At 32.2% G+C, this 18,189-nt stretch overlaps 1 protein-coding gene across 1 annotated transcript; it reads right to left on the bottom strand.

The window, feature by feature from the left end:
* Positions 1-93: 93 nt before the first annotated feature.
* LOC111715051 (GMP reductase 2) lies at positions 94-16,575 on the bottom strand. Its single transcript, XM_023490290.1, has 12 exons — positions 16,446-16,575; positions 15,770-15,889; positions 11,821-11,979; positions 10,786-10,851; positions 9,703-9,801; positions 8,835-8,956; positions 8,505-8,541; positions 7,832-7,927; positions 6,857-6,927; positions 6,499-6,616; positions 1,463-1,523; positions 94-303 (listed from the first exon to the last, which is right to left on the bottom strand). The coding sequence occupies exons 1-12, from the start codon at positions 16,530-16,532 to the stop codon at positions 284-286; spliced, it is 1,056 nt and encodes a 351-aa protein (XP_023346058.1). The 5' UTR covers positions 16,533-16,575; the 3' UTR covers positions 94-283.
* Positions 16,576-18,189: the final 1,614 nt, after the last annotated feature.

Below are 18,189 nucleotides of genomic sequence, written 5' to 3'. Positions count from 1 at the left end.
TATAGAAATTAACTAATTAGTTGCATGGACCATGATAATTCATAATGTGACTAGGAATATCTAGAACGTTTACCAACTAAAACGAATTTTCCATTAAAACAAATATGATACATTTTAGACTCAAAAATTGCAGTATTTTACATAAATATTTAAAATTAATTTTCCAGAAGAACAATACTCTGAATGTTTCCGAAATCGAGGATGTTGTATCCGAAAAAGAAAAGTTGTTTGTTGATCTACGTGCTGTGCAGTACAAGTGTTGTAGATCCGGTTTTCACACTCTTCAAGGCTGCGAGGTGGACCCTGAAATAATATTTTAATCATAAAACTTTAATCATAAAACTTGAAAACACATCGTGCCAAAATAACAGTTCTATAGCCTGTATTTACTTTATAGGTAATTTTATAAAATGTTTGTGTTGAGGCATTAGTTATGTCTACATATAAATTAAGCTATTTAAAGCAGAGCTAGGAAATAAAAGTTAATTTCAATTTATTTTTACTTCAATTAAAACTTAAAAAAAATATTTCTTTATAAAAATTGCCAATTTTTCCTAGCCAGTAAAGGTTTTCCGCGTAAAATATCTTAATTAGAAGAAAAAAATGTAAAAATTGTATTTCATGACTAAAGACAACATGACGCCATTTCTTCTATATAATACAGTTCTTCGCACATATATATATATATATATATAAAAGTTTGTACATACATATATGTTAGCTATCACTGACCAAACGGCTGGACCGAATGGGCTGGCATTTTTTGAGGAATGCCATGGGTACCCCAGGGGTAGCATGAGCATAAAAAAATCGATTTTTTTTCTTCAAATTTCGATTTTAAAAAATCCACGGGCAACGCCGGGTACTTCAGCTAGTTTGTTAAAATATTTGACCAAAGTTAGAATGATATAATTATAAACCTTTGTGAGCTTTTGCAAATAAGAAGATGCAATTTATCAAAAATACCATTCATATTGTAATATTTAGTACACTATAATCGGTACAAAAATATGATAAGTTAAATGGTGTGTCATTTTTACGGCAAAAAATCCTTTTTCAGAAAATTCACGTGTTTACTCACACACAAAATGTTTTTTAAAACCGACAAATCATTATGAACGGAATATTGATTCTTCTTTCTCGCAAGTGCAGTGTTTAAAATATGGACGCACTAAATTCGCAGTTTTCGGAATTCAGAGAAATAATTTTAATATATGAGGATTTGTTGAGAATACATTAAAAGATATTTCCCTCTTTCTCCACCAGCCTCTTATATATATCTCACCCCGAGCCAATGTTTCTCTAAGGTTAAAATGACAAGGTCATCTTGAAGTTGAATTGGGGTTCATAAAAATTTGTAGATCTTACCAATAAAATGTCAGGCAACCCCTGACCAAAATTTCTCAGTGAGAAACCCTGTGACAATAAAAATAAAATTCGGAGAGAACTAATTTGAAAATACCTTGATAAACCTCGTTAGTCTGCTGCGTCACGCGGATAAATGTCGTCTTCCTCGTCAGTTGCTGAAACAGTCATTTAATTATCAAATACGGTGTGGTGTCAAATTATTTATAGTCTGTGATTTCTGTGTTTCATAAATGACAAAGATTTCCTGCCTTTTCAAAATGTGGTTTTACTTATTTTATGTTTAAAATTGACCGAAATACAATATATTAGGTACAAAGGAACAAAGTGATGAGGGTCCCTGGTATGTCCGATTCACTCACAATGGTAATCCTATAAGGTTTGACTGCTCAGTGCTCACGTTGGAATTATATTACTATTTTTGTTTTCGAAAACTGGCTATTCATTTTTTATTGTTTCTCCTAATCAAATATACAATTTTGCGCATTTCTCGCTTAAGAAAAATGTTAATTATCAAAATTTTATGATAAAAAAACGAGATCTTTCACATTATTAATCAGATAAAGAATTAAAGGATACCGTTTGGATTCGGACATGTCCGTCAGCAAATGGAGGGTCAAATTAAATAAAAACAGCAGTCCCCTTTAATTCCCATGTTTATTTAGACCTTGTATATAGTTCAAAACAAATCTAAAAATAAAGCAGTAATTTCAAAAATGTTGTAAGTTAAATATATTCATTCTTAATAAGGAAAGTTCTAAGCTTTGCATTAGATTTCTTTCTAATTTATGCAAAAATGACTTAAACACAGTTCTTGGCAGAAATTTATTTTCCATTGCAATGATTGTTTTGTAAATCTACCGGATCTATAGTAAAATGTTAGTTAAGAAACTAATGAAATATTGCGATGTCCTATTGGACCGGCCATGCATGGAAAATTTCGATTTTACAATAAATATTAAAATTAAATACAAGAATACGATAATCTTATGAGGAAAAAAATGTCATCATGGAAATTCTTAAACGAGATAAAATAATCATGATGTATTCTTAACGAAGGTCGCATTTTATCATATTTGTAAGTTTCCATGAGCAAATACCCAAGAAATTACATTTTTAAAAATTCGTGTGAAATTCAACTATATCAAGTTGGGATAATTGACATCATGAAGGGTTGCAAATAAGTTTTAAAATTTCACTTATTCTCTTGTCATGACTATTACTATTTTATTTTTCTAATGTTACAATGGTAAAATGTTAAAAACCCTTCTATAAGTAAAAATTAATTCTTTATTTGTAAATAATGCATGTACACGGTGTGATTGTTTTCTTAGTTAGTTTGTTTGTTTACTATTTTATAATGTTTTTGCTTGTTTGTTTTTTAAAGTTGAGGCTATATAATAGATTTAGCATGTTGAATGTGCTCCGAGTTTTTTAGATGGAGAATAGTAGTGGGTTGTCTCAATCTACTGAACAAAAGAGTGAAATCATTTTCAGAAGAAATCATTTTCTGGATATTAAATCCTATATCTTCCAAAAAGAGGAGAGAAAAGCAGGTTATCAAGCAAGAACCAGTTCAAGAAATGAATGATGAAGATCTTTGTCTTTTATTCATGAAACAAGATTTATTGGTTTGTGTTCTATGCTATGGGGTGCTAGCACATAAAGTTTGTGACACTAATATTTCAATGACTTGATTCCATAAACTAACATTTAATGGTTATGATTGTGGTACCACTTCAACTCTAGCTATGCGAGGTATGGTGACTNCCCCCATCATCTCTTAATTCTGTCTATTTTGTCCAAATATTACAACTGAATGTGGAATTTTGGAAAAGCTCTTTTTGTTCAGTATCCATTTTTAAAGTGAAAAGGCAAGTTGATAGAAATTGTGAAAAACATGATAACCTTTCCATTTTGGAAAAGCTCTGACCGTTTTATTACAAATGTGCAGAGATTTGCAAAATCTTACAAACTTGGTTTGCAATGAAGAAAAAATAAAAAATTGTTTGAATAAAGGCTTTGAGACAGTTTGATGAAATACCTAATATAATGATTAAAGCATTGAATCAATTCTTCGCCCTTTGTTAAAGAATACATCAAGATTATTTCATCTAGTTTAGAATTTACATTATTACATTTTTTTCCTCATAAAGCTAAAATATGGGAAGCGAACAATATGGGAACTATTTTCTCCTGAACCGTGTAATAATGGGAATTCTGACACGATAGTTTTACTACTATGGAACCGAACAGATATTATATCAAAATAATCTATATGTTAAAGGATTCGATGATTACGTAAATACTGAAATCATAAATATGATATGTAATGGAGTAATGATCAATGTCGCCTATTTTTGCGTAATTTAGCATTTTATTGTTTCAATTGTAAAACTATATATTCGAAATATATCAACATATTTAAAGGGAGTGTTCGCGAAAAATGAAAGGGGGTATATGCTTAATGCGATAAAAAAGCGCTTTTGATTGCTACTAATCTTACTTCCATCTGTTGCGTCTATAAGGAGAAAATTGATAAAGACGTCTCATACCGAAGAGCGTAGCGCCCATACAAATTGAGGAAGTTGGAACATACGACTTAGACCGTAAAAAAAATCAAATTAATATCAAACAAATCATTCAGATATTACAACCTATAAACATCGATTATCTTTCGCCACATTTGTATAAATTTAATATTTCATACTAGTTTTGATTTTGTTTTTTAAAATAATATTTAGCTTACAACTTGCTTTCGAACATTCCTGGAAAATATGAAAATGTCGTCTTCATTTCCAAAAATCCTCGAAACAGGAATAAACGTTTTTATAAGTAACTCTCAGATCATAACAATTAAAACATTTTATGAAAAATCAACTATATGTAAATGTGGCGAAAGATAATCGATGACTATAGGTTGTAATATCTGAATGATTTGTTTGAAATTAAATTGATTTTTTTACGGTCTAAGTCGTATGTTGCAATTTTCTCAATTTGTATGGACGCCATGTTATTCGGTATGAGACGTCTTTAACAATTTTCTCCTTATAGACGCAACAGATAGAAGTAAGATTAGTGGCGATCAAAAGCGCTTTTTTATCGCATTAAACCTATACCCCCTTTCATTTTTCGCGAACACTCCCTTTAAACTACACTATTTCTATATGTATGTATAGTATATATCTAGATATATATAAATATATAAATCTCTAACTAAAAGCTCTCTGCTCCACCGCTCTATTAATCTATATGTATGTATAGTATATATCTAGATATATATAAATATATAAATCTCTAACTAAAAGCTCTCTGCTCCACCGCTCTATTAATCTATATGTATGTATAGTATAATCTATATCTTTGTTTGTGAATAAATCTTTAAAATAAAATTATTAAAAGGGTTAGTGTTCGCGCAAAATCAAAAATGGTTCAGCTCAATTTTAGTTTATTTCCCGCCAACTCTCACTTAAACTTAATAAATTTTTCCAATCTCATCTCCGGTTGATCAGTAGAGGAAAATAACAGCCTTGATAATATCATTATTTCAATTCTAGCAAAGTCAAAATTACACGATTATAATCAAAGGGCAAACTTTTATTGATAGAACTCAGCTTCTGCGACTGAACTCGACATCCACAGTGTATACTTTAAATCGAATAATTTAAAGTGAAAAACCATCAAGAAATAATTAGGAAATGATTTAAGTATTCAGCGTCTAATAATAACAAGTCGAAGAGAACCCGTCTAAGCGCTGAAGCAACAGATAAGATACAAAAGATTCACCCATTGTTTAATAAACCTTTGTGGCTATACACAGTTGTCAACCATTAACATTAACCCCCCCCCCTCCATGTAATGTCGTCTTCAACCTAAAAGCTCCTCTCGGAGACGAGAAACCAAACCAAACAATTTCAGCCCGCTTCTCTTTGTCTCCGACAACGGAGTATAAACGTTTATTAATTGTGAACCACCTCAAAGTTAAGCAAGAATATTTTCATATAAAGAATTAGTGTTCTTCCTCAACATTTAATTGTTACTCTTTTCAGAAGTTTTAATGTATAAAAAGCGTCTTAGGACTTTTCGACAGTTAACCCACAAATAGGCAAATAGATCGTAAGAATCTTTTCATTATAAATTTGTAAACCCTTGTAATAATTATTTATCATTATTCATTTCATTTTTTTTAGGAAATAAAGAGTTTTCTGCATTATCGATTTTGATTTGAGGGTTATTCCTTGTTATCTGTTCATCGTCAGAATCTTGTTCCTTAGCGACAACAACAGTGTATCTTAAAACCTTCTCTCCTTACAAATTTTAATTAAACTTAGATACTTGTGTTATTCTCATCATTAATAGCATTATTAAAAGTAAAAAAATAATCAAGAAAATATAAAAACTGCACTTGTTTATGACTAACGGATTAAAATTGAGTGGGTGCAAAACAACTAAATTCAAAAACACCTAAATCTCATTTCCAGGTTATAACACATTAGCTTCATTCCAAGTATGATTAGAAAAATTTTGATTTTGTTTGGAATCCACAAACAATATTTCAAAAGTTAGCAATACTTCTTAGACCGTATCTGCACAATTCATTACCTAAAGAAACTATTACATTTTTAGAGGTCTACGACGAGAAAAAACAACAATCCCTTTTTGGATTGCAAGACAACTAAGTTGAACTTGTACTCTAATGTTTTCAAAGATTTATTCAATCTTGATAATATCTTTTGTTTACATTCTTTTATTCTTGAACGGACTGTAAGCGTAATTTCTAGTGATCCTACATGCACAGATAACAATGCCCGATTCACAACGGTACGGAGTCTGATCAAGTATGAATTAGATATCAATGTTGCAAAATGTACAAATTCCAAAATTAAATAGAAATTATTGTAATTTTCTGTCGAATATTTAGGCGTTTTGTACCTAGCTCCAAGTCTATTAAATCAAATTAGATGTTTTGCATCTTAATTTTTTTTAAATTGAACAAATAGATGTTGACAAGGATTTTTTTCTTCAAAAAGCAAAAAAGGATTAAAATTTCAGATGTAATTAGCAATCTGGTTAATATCCCCCCCCCCCCAAAAAAAAAACAAAAAAGGGGGGGGGGGGGGGGGGAATACGAACCTTGAGTTTGACAGCTCCTATATAGGTACAGGTTGACCTAACTCCTCCAAGTACATCTAGCATTGTAGCGTTTACATCACCACGATATGGAACCTCAACCGTTTTACCCTCGCTAGCCCTTAACATTGTTAAACAGTTTAAACAAGTCAAAAGAGCGTACACAGGGGGGTTATGGAGCTGACCAGAAAGCTTAGGTCGTTGTTTACAGAATTCAAGAGGAAATACAATTCATAATAATGGTTAAATTAACAAAAAAATGGTTCAGTAAAAGTGTTTTAAATCAAGTATAAATTCATATTCCAAAATTACAACAACAAAATACAGAAAATTACTTTATTTATTGTTTATTGATTACTACCTGTATTCGGCAACTCCACCAGAATACTTGTGCATCGCAGTAGTTGACGACATGCCATAAAACTCTTTCACCTTTTACAATTTTAAATATCAATTAATGTTTCATTTAAATCAATTTTACACAATTTGGAATTAGGACTAAATTTTAAATATCAAATGTTTCATTTGAATAAATTTTACGCATTTGACGAATTAGGACTAGGATTTAGAATAATTTTGCCAGTACCTCCTCGCCTGGCTTGTGCAGAGGCGTATTCAGTGAAATCTACGGGTTTTAGGGGGATCTGAACCCCCCCCCCCCAAGAAATAAAAAATTTAGGCCACCTCCTGGACAAATTCCTGAATGCCTGTGAAATCATTGTTTACTAACTGTTATTGATCTGACCAAAGACACCAGTCATATATACGGCAGTTTATACAATAGAACAATGTACAAGAGTACAGCTGTACTATGTAAACAGTATGTTACTAGTACAGAGCTGGAAACTCTGCTTAGATACCCTTAATCCTGTTAACTTAATTTCAATATCCACTTTGGAAAATTTTGATTTTCTGCTTAATACTCTTTTTGCCCTGCTGGGTTCTGACCAATGAGAGTTCTCTCATGGATTGCGCGCAAAATTTCCCGGCTTCTGATTGGCTGATAGGTTTCTGAAAACGACACTCGTGATTGGATGAATTTTGGACACTTTCCCGGTTCCATGAAATAAAGATTAAATTTATCTGAAGGTTAACAAAAAAAAAAGGATTTCAAGCACTGATCTTGATATCAAGCATTGATCTTGATTTCAAGCATTGATCATGATATCAAGCATTGATCTTGATATCAAGCATTGATCTTGATATCAAGCATTGATCTTGATATCAAGCATTGATCTTGATATCAAGCATTGTGATATCAAGCATTGATCTTGATATCAAGCATTGATCTTGAAATCCTAAATACAAGAGTTTCCAGCTGAGAGTAAGCGCACACCTTCTTTCCGTTCTTCTCAATGATCTCTCCGCCGCTCTGATCGTGACCGGCCAACATACCGCCAAGCATAACAAAATCGGCGCCAGCACCAAACGCCTAAAAATCCTTTTTTTATTTTTAGACGAATCACGAAACACAACGACAAAAACAACCAAAAATTGTGATAATTTGATCTAAATGACAAGACATATCAGATTTGAGATTAATATTTCAATTTTTTTTTCTTTTCTATATAAAAATATAATTTTTATTTCATCAGATATTATGTATATTTGAACGTTTTTCTGGGGGTTTTTTTCACTGAAGTGAGAAAATATTTGACCAGAAGTCTTAGAAAAGTCTGAAAAAACGTAACATATGTCAATATTGATTTTTAATAATACCCCCCCCCCCCCAAGAGCCAAGAGGTAATTCTTAAAAATATAAGCCATTGACTTATACTCAATTTTGTTTCTACAAATTTGTTTCGAGAAATTCGTTGATTGTATGTTAAAAGATTATCTGTAAAAATAACTTTTGTTAAAAAACATCAAAAGATGACAAATATTTTGCATAAAAAGCTGGAGGTTAGAACTCTGAAAACGAAACACTTCACATTTTTGCACGCTACTTGGAACCTCTATCAGAATATTGAATTTATTTTATAATATTTAACAATAAAATAAATATAGACCTTTGCCACGTCACCAGGGCATGTGCAACCTCCATCACTACCCAGATCAACAGTCAATTATTACTAATTAGGCATGAAATATTATATTTTTCTAAATTTTATAATAATGTCAAGATGGGAAACCACACAAAATCGGCATTAAAGTTAAAGCCATTTTTGAGGCCCAACTCCCCTCAAAGTTCAATTATTTTTTTTCAAAAAACTTCTTTTCCAACGGCATTGTCCCTTTATCGATGTCCCAATTATCCTATTATTTTCTTTAAAACTATCCCCTTCAATTTAATTGTTTTTTTTTCTCTCTAGACTGATTTTTCAAAATGACTGTTTTGCCTGATGATGTGTCCGTTAAGACCATGTGCGGCATCCGCGCATTCCATAACAGCTGAGAGCTGGGGATATCCAACACCAGTCTTCTTTCTCGTGGTGCATACACTTCCTGGACCAATACCAACCTGGACACAAAGGGTCACAATAAAATGTGATTAAAATACAATCTTTGGATCATCTTTATTTAACTACTGTGGAACCCGTAAAACTTAGTTGTGAATTTTAACAGTCCAATAAACATTAAATACAGCACTTTTGCAGTGTACACTGTACGCACTGTACACACTACACAGACCCATTTCAACTCAAAAATTGATTTTCAAGATCCTATTTGTTTCAGAGCATGAATGTCTACTTACAGGGGTGTATAATTGTATATTTTTCAGGGGTGGGGATGGGAAATGATTTCTTATCATTTCAGTAAAACGTAATTTGCCAGCTTCTTTATTCAAAGTAAGAACTGGGAGTGAATGTATAGTAGTATCCCGTCTACGGACCAATAATGAAGAATACTTCTAAGATCGATCTATCCATTTAATATGGTAGTGTACTGTACTTTTCATAAGCAATGTACTAATTAACTCAATATCTGAAGTATATTGAACCTTAACCTTGATAATAAGTTTTATATAAAATACAATAGGTCAAGAAACATAATTCAAAAAGATTAAATAAAACCTAATCTGGAGAATACATGCACCCTAAATTTGATAATATCTGGAGAATATTGAACCCTACCCTTGACAATATCTGGAGAATATTGAACCATAACCTTAATAATATCTGGAGAATATTGAACCCTAACCTTGATAATATCTGGAGAATATTGAACCCTAACCTTGATAATATCTGGAGAATATTGAACCCTAACCTTGATAATATCTGCTCCAGAAAGGATTAGTTCTTGAACCATCTCTCCAGTAACAACATTCCCTGCCATAATCGTCATGGTTGGGAACTCTTTCCGAACCTAGTGAATAAACACGTATTTGATAAATCACAAAATTGTTTAATTCTCAAAATCATATTTTTTGACGCCATATGAAAGCCTTAAACGATTTGCAACATTTTCCCTTTGTCTAGAAAAGCTTTGATGAAGAAATCTTTACTTTTCAATCTAAAAATAAACGCTACAGTACACACTGCACATGTTATAATAATTTATACCTCTTTTACACGAGGTTAAAGGGACTGTACGCGTAATGTCAAGTGAACCTCGATGCAAAAACTACAATGCCAGTATCTGAAGTTAATCTTAAAGCTTTGTCTGAACAATTATGAATTAAATATCAATGTTTAAAAATTTAAAAAAACTGATGTTTTTAAATTGTGACTTCTCTTCAAAAGTTATTTCTACTGCAGGACGACACATGGGAATTGTGAGAAATAAACACTTTTAAGTCTGAGAATGACCATTACTTCCACATTATTGATCAGATAAAGGTTTTAAGAGTGACGTTGTGAATCGGGCATTGCATTTTTGCATGAAGGGTTACTTGAAATCATGCTTACAGTCTCTTAAGTTTGAAACTTTTCAAGTGAGTCATTTCTACAGCAGAGATCAGAGATAACTGTGGGAGATGTGACTGTTGTGCAGTGCTTAGGATTTTTTAAATTTTGATGCGGATACGGATCCGCACTGGAAAAAAATGGATCCGTATCAGGATCCAAGTCATGGACATTTCTTTAAGATTTACTGATTTTTTTAACAAAGCAGAATTGTCAAAGTAAAAAGGTTTTTTTTTCACGTTTTGGTTTTGTATTTTGCCCCTTGGATCCTGATCTGTGTATCCGCATATTTTTGCGGATCCGGATCCTCAGCACTGCTGTTGTGAATCCTTGTTGCCGCATAATTGTCATAATAGCATCAGCAAACACGTTAAAAACTGAACACGGTTTTACTTTTAACAAAGAAAAAACGTGGACCCCATGACGTTTATATTTATATTTTTACCTTTCTAACAAACATGACAAAGAATTCTGAATATCCATTTGCAACATCCAAGCAGATAAATCCGAGCTGAACAAAATAACAAAACTATCATAATTATCAAATAGACAAGATACAGATTTAAGTTATTGATAAATATTAGAGAAAAATCGATAATATTCCAATTTTTGTTCAAAATTTAAAATATGGAAATACAAAAAAATCTTAAGGGGCTTTAGGACTAGCTTAGTTTGGACACAATTGATCTTGTCTATACATTTTGATCTTGTATTCTCGTTTTGTTTCAACTTCGTCCTACTTCGGAAATTTTAAAACAATTTCTTTAAAAAAGATTCTTATTTCATCCTAATTAAAATAAATGGAAAACTAAAAAGAAAAAAGACAAACACCAAGATTATTTCAATAGAAAGCGTCAATAAAAATGGCTCATACGAGTATCTTAGAACTATTAAGACATCAGACAGACTGACATGAATAGGATTGTTTAACGTTTTAAAAACGAACGAAAAAACGATAATTTTTCGTTTTTTCTTTTATTGATCCTATCGTTTTTAAAAACCGATGAGTTACAACGAACGACACGATCGTTTTCTTGAAAAACGATAATTTTTGAAAAAAAATTTAATCCATAAATCTAAGCTTTTCGACATTTAATTTCAACCTTTTTACATTTTTTCTCAACTTTAATGTTTTCTGACCTGAAGTTTTTCAATGAAAGGGTTTTCCGACCAAAAAATGTATTTTGTCTAAAAGGTGGATTTTGATGGGGTAGATGTGGTCATAGTGGATAAATCCATTAAATTCCTCTGCTTGCTTCTATTTGAAGATGGGGAAATAAAAAATATCTAAATAATGTAAAGTTTTTATTTTGTTTAAAGAGAAATTAACGTGGAGTCTTTGTTAATGATAAAACTGACATTTTTGAAATATTTTTTTTTTATTTCAACGAAATACCACAAATAAAATTGGGCATGATCGGTTTAGCTGTCTTGACGTTTATTGAAAACCCCAACCAACAGACAAATATGCGTTTCTCACCTTCGGTACAGCAGCCACGATCTCCTTAAGCTTCAAGAAATCCTTCTCCCCAGACCCGCTGCTGGCAGCAACATACTTCAACACCTCGGGGTTCTCCTTGGCAAACTTGACCCACTCCTCCACATTGTAGAACTTGTGGATACAGGTGAAGCATCCATGCTAAAAATAGATGAGAACTTAAGAACTGAAAGCGTAATTTCAAGTGACCCTCCATGCAAAGATTGCAATGCTATTTTTACAACGATACCCTTGATACCGTCGGTTTTTAATTCTGATCACTTATCCATTGCTTCTTATAAACAAGAAATGCACAGGTCACTTTCGCAGAAAATCCGCAAAATAAATAAACAGTTCCAAGAAACAAAAATATTGATATCTATTTCATAATTGATCAGATCTCTGTTTTAATAAAGCGCCGGAAGATAAAAAACAAAGATATCTCCAAACTTTTTACTCCGACAAAGTTTTAAAGAGTTTAACTTGAAATTATTAATTATTAAATTTTCCTTGGGATTCTAGCTTCCTAAAGCTTAGAAACCAAGTAGCGTGAAGTTTACAGGTTAAACAAGCAGGCCAGTTGCTAGTTACTGGTTTGGTTGTTTAATAGTTGCAGAAAAAACGATAATTGGCTTTAGGTCTACATTTTCCTAACAGCTCACTTCTCTTGTTCAAAAGTTTTTTTCTTCTTCTTTAAACAGAATAATTGTTTTTTTTTTACATTGAACATAGTCTACAGTTTATCGAGGCTGGACTGTATGCAGGTACTGATGTTTCAATCTATGCTGAACAGTTTGTCCATAGATTTCAGTTTCCATCTGTATTTTGAAAGGCTAATACTCTGTCCGAATTTAATGAATTTGAGCCGCGTCTTAAATCCGCCAAAAACCGGTTTCAATTGGGCGCCGGCTTAAATCTTGAAACAATGAATACGATTTTAAGTGAAACGAACCATATTTGAGCCGTGGCTTAAATTTAAGCCGCGGCTCATATTCTATAAATTCGGCCTCTGGTTTCGTATTTTTTTAGATTGAAAGATTTAGTGCGATTCAAGAACCTCTCTCTGAAGGTATTAGAGGTTAGCCCAATGTAGGCTTAAGTATCATCGTTTGTTGATATTTTTGCTTTGCATATAATTGACTGAGTTAAACATTTTCCATTTAAAGGGACATCTTGTTACACCAACTCGGCAATCAAATTCTTTCTTTTTGTCTAATATAGTAGATTTTTCTCGTTCTTCTCTGATTATCTTTCTATTGTGTCCCGAAATGATCGGCTCCATATTGTCCATGCAAAATGGAGCCGATAATTGCAAAATTATGCGGATCCAAAGAGCAAAATATCAACCAAAGCCTGCAAAAACTCTCCAAACCAAAATCGGAACTTTTGATAAAAGAGAGATTATAAAAATTTCTTTATTTCTGAATGATTTGTCTGGAATTAAATTGATTTTTTAACGACCCGAGTCGAAAATTGCAACTTTCTGAATTTGTACCTTTTTAACAATTTTCTCCTCATAGACGCAACAGAATATTTTTCGACGTAAGCCTATACCGGATACCCTCTATCATTTTTCGAGAACACTCCCTTTAATATTTTTACCTTTTATCCCAATTGTTTGATTCAAGGTTTATTTAATTTCATTAAAAGAGCAACCGGAACCCTTTCCCAATGTAATTAGATTATATTATCTCCAGTTTACCTTATAGGTCTCAAAAAAGGTCAAAGCTAAAATTTTATCAAGATTTTAATGAAAAGGATTTCAGTGAAAAGAAGTTTGATTAAAGAATCCAAACGAACAAAATTACAAATTTGTCAACAAAACTTACAAATTAGAAAGTTCTAAACTTGTCAAATATAAACTCAAGCCAACTTTGTCCTAACTTTAACCAGTCTTGTCCTGTATTGACATTTACTTTTCAACTCCTGTCCTACACTGTCCTAAGAGGTTCATAATCTGCCACTAATCTCCTCAAATCTGTCCTAAATTGTCCTAAATCTACTGAAATCTGTCCTACACTGTCCCAAAATCTACTGAAATCTGTCCTACACTGTCCCAAATCTACTGAAATCTGTCCTACACTGTCCCAAATCTACTGAAATCGGTCCTAAACTGTCCCAAACCTACTGAAATCTGTCCTACACTGTCCCAAATCTAGTGAAATATGTCCTACACTGTCCTAAATCTACTGAAAACTGTCCTACACTGTCCAAAAATCTACTGAAATCTGTCCTACACTGTCCAAAAATCTACTGAAATCTGTCCTACACTGTCCAAAAATCTACTGAAATCTATCCTACACTGTTCCAAAATCTACTGAAATCTGTCCTACACTGTCCAAAAATCTACTGAAATCTGTCCTACACTGTCCCAAATCTACTGAAATCTGTCCTACACTGTCCCAAATCTACTGAAATCTGTCCTACACTGTTCCAAAATCTACTGAAATCTGTCCTACACTGTCCAAAAATCTACTGAAATCTGTCCTACACTGTCCCAAATCTACTGAAATCTGTCCTACACTGTCCCAAATCTACTGAAATCTGTCCTAAACTGTCCCTAATTTACTGAAATCTGACCCTAAACTGTCCCAAGTCTCATGATATCTGTCCTACGCTTTCCCTAATTTACTGAATCTGTCCTACACTGTTCCAAATCTACTGAAATCTACCCTACACTGTCCCAAATCTACTGAAATCTGCCTAAACTGTCCCAAATCTATTCAAATCTGACATACAATGTCTCAAATCTACTGAAATATGTCCGTCACTATCCTAAATCTACTGAAATCTGTCCTACACTGTCCCAAATCTAGTCAAATCTGACATACACTGTCTCAAATCTACTGAAATATGTCCGTCACTATCCTAAATCTATTGAAATCTGTCCTACACTGTCCCAAATCTAGTCAAATCTGACATACACTGTCTCAAATTTACTGAAATATGTCCGTCACTATCCTAAATCTAATTAAATCTGTCCTACACTGTCCCAAATCTAGTCAAATCTGACATACACTGTATCAAATCTACTGAAATATGTCCGTCACTATTCTAAATCTACTGAAATCTGTCCTACACTGTCCCAAATCTAGTCAAATCTGTCCTACAAGTCTAACCTACAAATCACGGAAAAGTCTGATCTGATTTCGTATAAAAAGGAATATTTCTTTAAAAAGAGAGAAATTTATTCAAAATGTTTTATTTATTTTGTGGAAATGCATTTAGTTTGATAAAATTGTATTTGTCTAAAGAATCCAATATCAATGACGAATTCTAATAAATATTTTCCCAGCAATAACTTCAATAAACTTATACCGACTTTTAGAGGTTCCCAGCACAAGGGGAGCTTTAGCTTTGGGGAATTCAATGCTTACAAAATCTAAAATCTAAGTATCCCCTCCTTCGCCATGCAATGCATTAGAATTTCATGAGGGGGTCCAGTTTCAAAGCTAAACTGTTTGTTTAAAAAAATATGTAAATAGATCCAATAAATGGATAATTAGGATGATTTGCTTCAGTTTTAAATCTTAACCATTATTCTAATCATTTTCAGAATCAAACTACTTTAAGGTTTCAATAAATTTCGTGTTACAGGGGGGCAGTGGCACCCTTGATACAATCAAACTTTCAAGCAATATTATAATTTTTAACAGTTGCTAAATGTGAGAAAGGTTCTAAACTTTTGTCAATTTTTTATTTAAAAAACATAAAGGTACTTCTCTACTTCTCTGCCCCCCCCCCCATATCAAAAGGAGGGTTGTGGTGTTCACTGTTGAGACAAAAGAATCGAGTTTTTGCCACACACTCCCTATATCTTTGCAACCTGATGATGTAAACCTTTCAAACTTAGGTTATTTGATCCAACAGAATTATCAAAGGTCTACAGATATAGGGATTAGAGTTTGTGACAATGCCTCAATTCCTTATGTTTTATGATAGTAAATGATACCTTAGCTAGGGCTTTAGCCATCTCAAAGGTTCCAACAGTATCCATATTCGAGGCAATAATAGGAATACCGGAGTAGGTCTGACCAGAGTTCTTAAAGGTCAGCTCACGGTTCAGGTCAACCTATAGTAGATCAATAATATAATATAAAAAATCCTACAATTTACAGGACCCCTTCTTGCTAAGAATAAGATTCACAAATAGTGCTTAAAAAGCGACCAATTTTTTCGGAAATGAGACAAATAATGGCTATTTCTATGTTTGTGCATGCTGTAGAAAGCGTTACTTTTCAAAGTCATAGATTTACATCATAATTCATAGTTCCAAGATTTTAAATGGTAAAAAGAGCATACAATGCAAAATGTCATTTTTAATTACCGAACTAAAATAAATTGATTATTTTAAAATAATCAGAACCCGATTGAGAGACCAACAAAAGTAGAAAACGAAAATTAAATAAAGAACAGAAAAAAGCAATATATATGGAATAATGAAAATAGTATACATGAGGAAAGATAAATAATAAAAAAAATTGTAAAGACGGCAAAGTTAAAAACCAATGCAAAAAAATTGAAATTTTTGGGGGCATATTAAGATATAATACACACGCAGTCACGCAATATATTTTAAAAAATTCAAATAAAAATCAACTTTCAATGTACAAAAAAATAGTACTTACATCCGACCTACTCTCAGCTTTTCCTCGTTTTGGAAGGAAAAGAACATCTTTAAAATCTAACTTTATGTCATTTATAATGTTTGGCATGTTAGCAGTCTAGAACTCTGAAAATAAAATAAAAATAATTTGTTAGATTTTAACAACTAAGTAATCAATTTAAAAAGAATCCTACTTTTTAAAATAATTTACAATCAATGCGACATTTTAAAAAATTGGCCCATGTAATGATATCCTATATAAGACTCATTTGTGTTATTATTCCATAAGTTTGGAAATTAATTAAATTTCTAACAATTCCTTAAATTTTAAAAAGACGATATCTTATATTTTTGAAAGAAATAATTGTACACTTCCTGTCACTCTGGCTGCCTTACTTATACTGACTAAGCAATCTTGAACTAGAATGTTAAGACATATCATTTAACAGATACACATGTTTTTTGTTTAGTTTTAAGGGGTTTTGAAAAATCAAAAAACAACTTTTAAAGTACTTTGTTCTGCATGTTCTTTGTTTAGTTTTAAGGGGTTTCGAAAAATCATAAAAACAACTTTTAAAGTACTTTGTTCTGCATGTTCTTTGTTTAGCTTTATGGGGTTTTGAAAAATCATAAAAATAACTTTTAAAGTACTTTGTTCTGCGTGTACTTCATTATCAAAAAGCTTTCACGACAGGATATGAGACAATATTTTTAATTAGATAGAACATTTTTCTTCATAGAAAAGAAGGCTATTGTTGAAAAAAAGGGGGTGGGGAAGGGAAACATTTGCTGTACACTGCATATCGGAGAAGCTTCTTTTTGTAATCCAATACAAGTTTTTAAAATAAGGCACTTTCAGTAAAATTACCAGGATTCGAAACTGATTCTCCTCTCATCAGAAATATTTGAAGTTTCTCGTGCAAAATTTGGATCGTTCGTTATTGAAATAAGAGAGAGAAAAACACGACATACATTTTTACAGTTTTTCTATAAAGTAATTTCACAGAGTTATGGCTATATAACCATTTGTTCAGGCGATTGTTGTGAACTTATAAAATTGTGTTTTCAAAAGGCGTGAGTGAATTTGAAATATAAATGAATTTTAACTTTCTTGAAAAAAAAAAATTGGGGGGGGGGAGGGGGTTCCAATTGAAATTTCTTGCACGAAAATCGCGCAATAATTGCGCAAAGATTTTCTTATGTTTCGAATAAAAATTGCACAAAAATTTCGACATAATTTCGCAATGATGCGCAAAAGCTATTTCATGCAAATTCTAAAGAAAATCTTGGTTTTGCGTATTTCGTTGTTTCCTGCTATTTTGTTATTTCGGCCTATTTGGGTATTTCAAGCTATTTCGGTATTTCGAGCTATTTCGTTAAATTTTTAGAAACAACTTCAGGATATGAATGAATTAATCACGCAGGGCAAATTTATGACAGGTTGTTCCAGCCGAGAGAGTTAGGCATGGTGTTGCCAACCGCCCGGATCTTAGGCCCAAAACTAGACCTGAATGAAATTGCTTTGGGCATAAGGAAATTGTAGGCCGAATGAAAATTGTTGATCTTAATTGGTAAAGAAAAACAGCCAGGCATTGTTTGGATAAAGTAAGAATGAAATGACTTCATGAGTTTGAGAATTTTTCCCAGACCTCATGTCTGAACCTATTCCCTAGGGTAGAAACTGGAACAAATCATGAATTCTATACAAATGAATATTATAGTTTACTAGCTTTCAGGGCGCTTCTATTTCAATTGAGAACATTTTC

Source organism: Eurytemora carolleeae, unplaced genomic scaffold, assembly GCF_000591075.1.
Source record: "Eurytemora carolleeae unplaced genomic scaffold, Eaff_2.0 scaffold1700, whole genome shotgun sequence".
Lineage (NCBI taxonomy): Eukaryota > Metazoa > Arthropoda > Copepoda > Calanoida > Temoridae > Eurytemora > Eurytemora carolleeae.
This window is presented reverse-complemented; position numbering and strand designations above follow the sequence as displayed.

Coding starts and splice junctions, on each gene's coding strand:
- LOC111715051 (XM_023490290.1), bottom strand. CDS start 16,532: ATGCCAAACATTATAAATGACATAAAGTTAGATTTTAAAGATGTTCTT. Junction 15,890..16,445: donor AAGCTGAGAGTAGGTCGGAT/GTAAGTACTATT, acceptor GATCTACTATAG/GTTGACCTGAACCGTGAGCT. Junction 9,802..10,785: donor TTGTCATGTTTGTTAGAAAG/GTAAAAATATAA, acceptor TTTATTCACTAG/GTTCGGAAAGAGTTCCCAAC.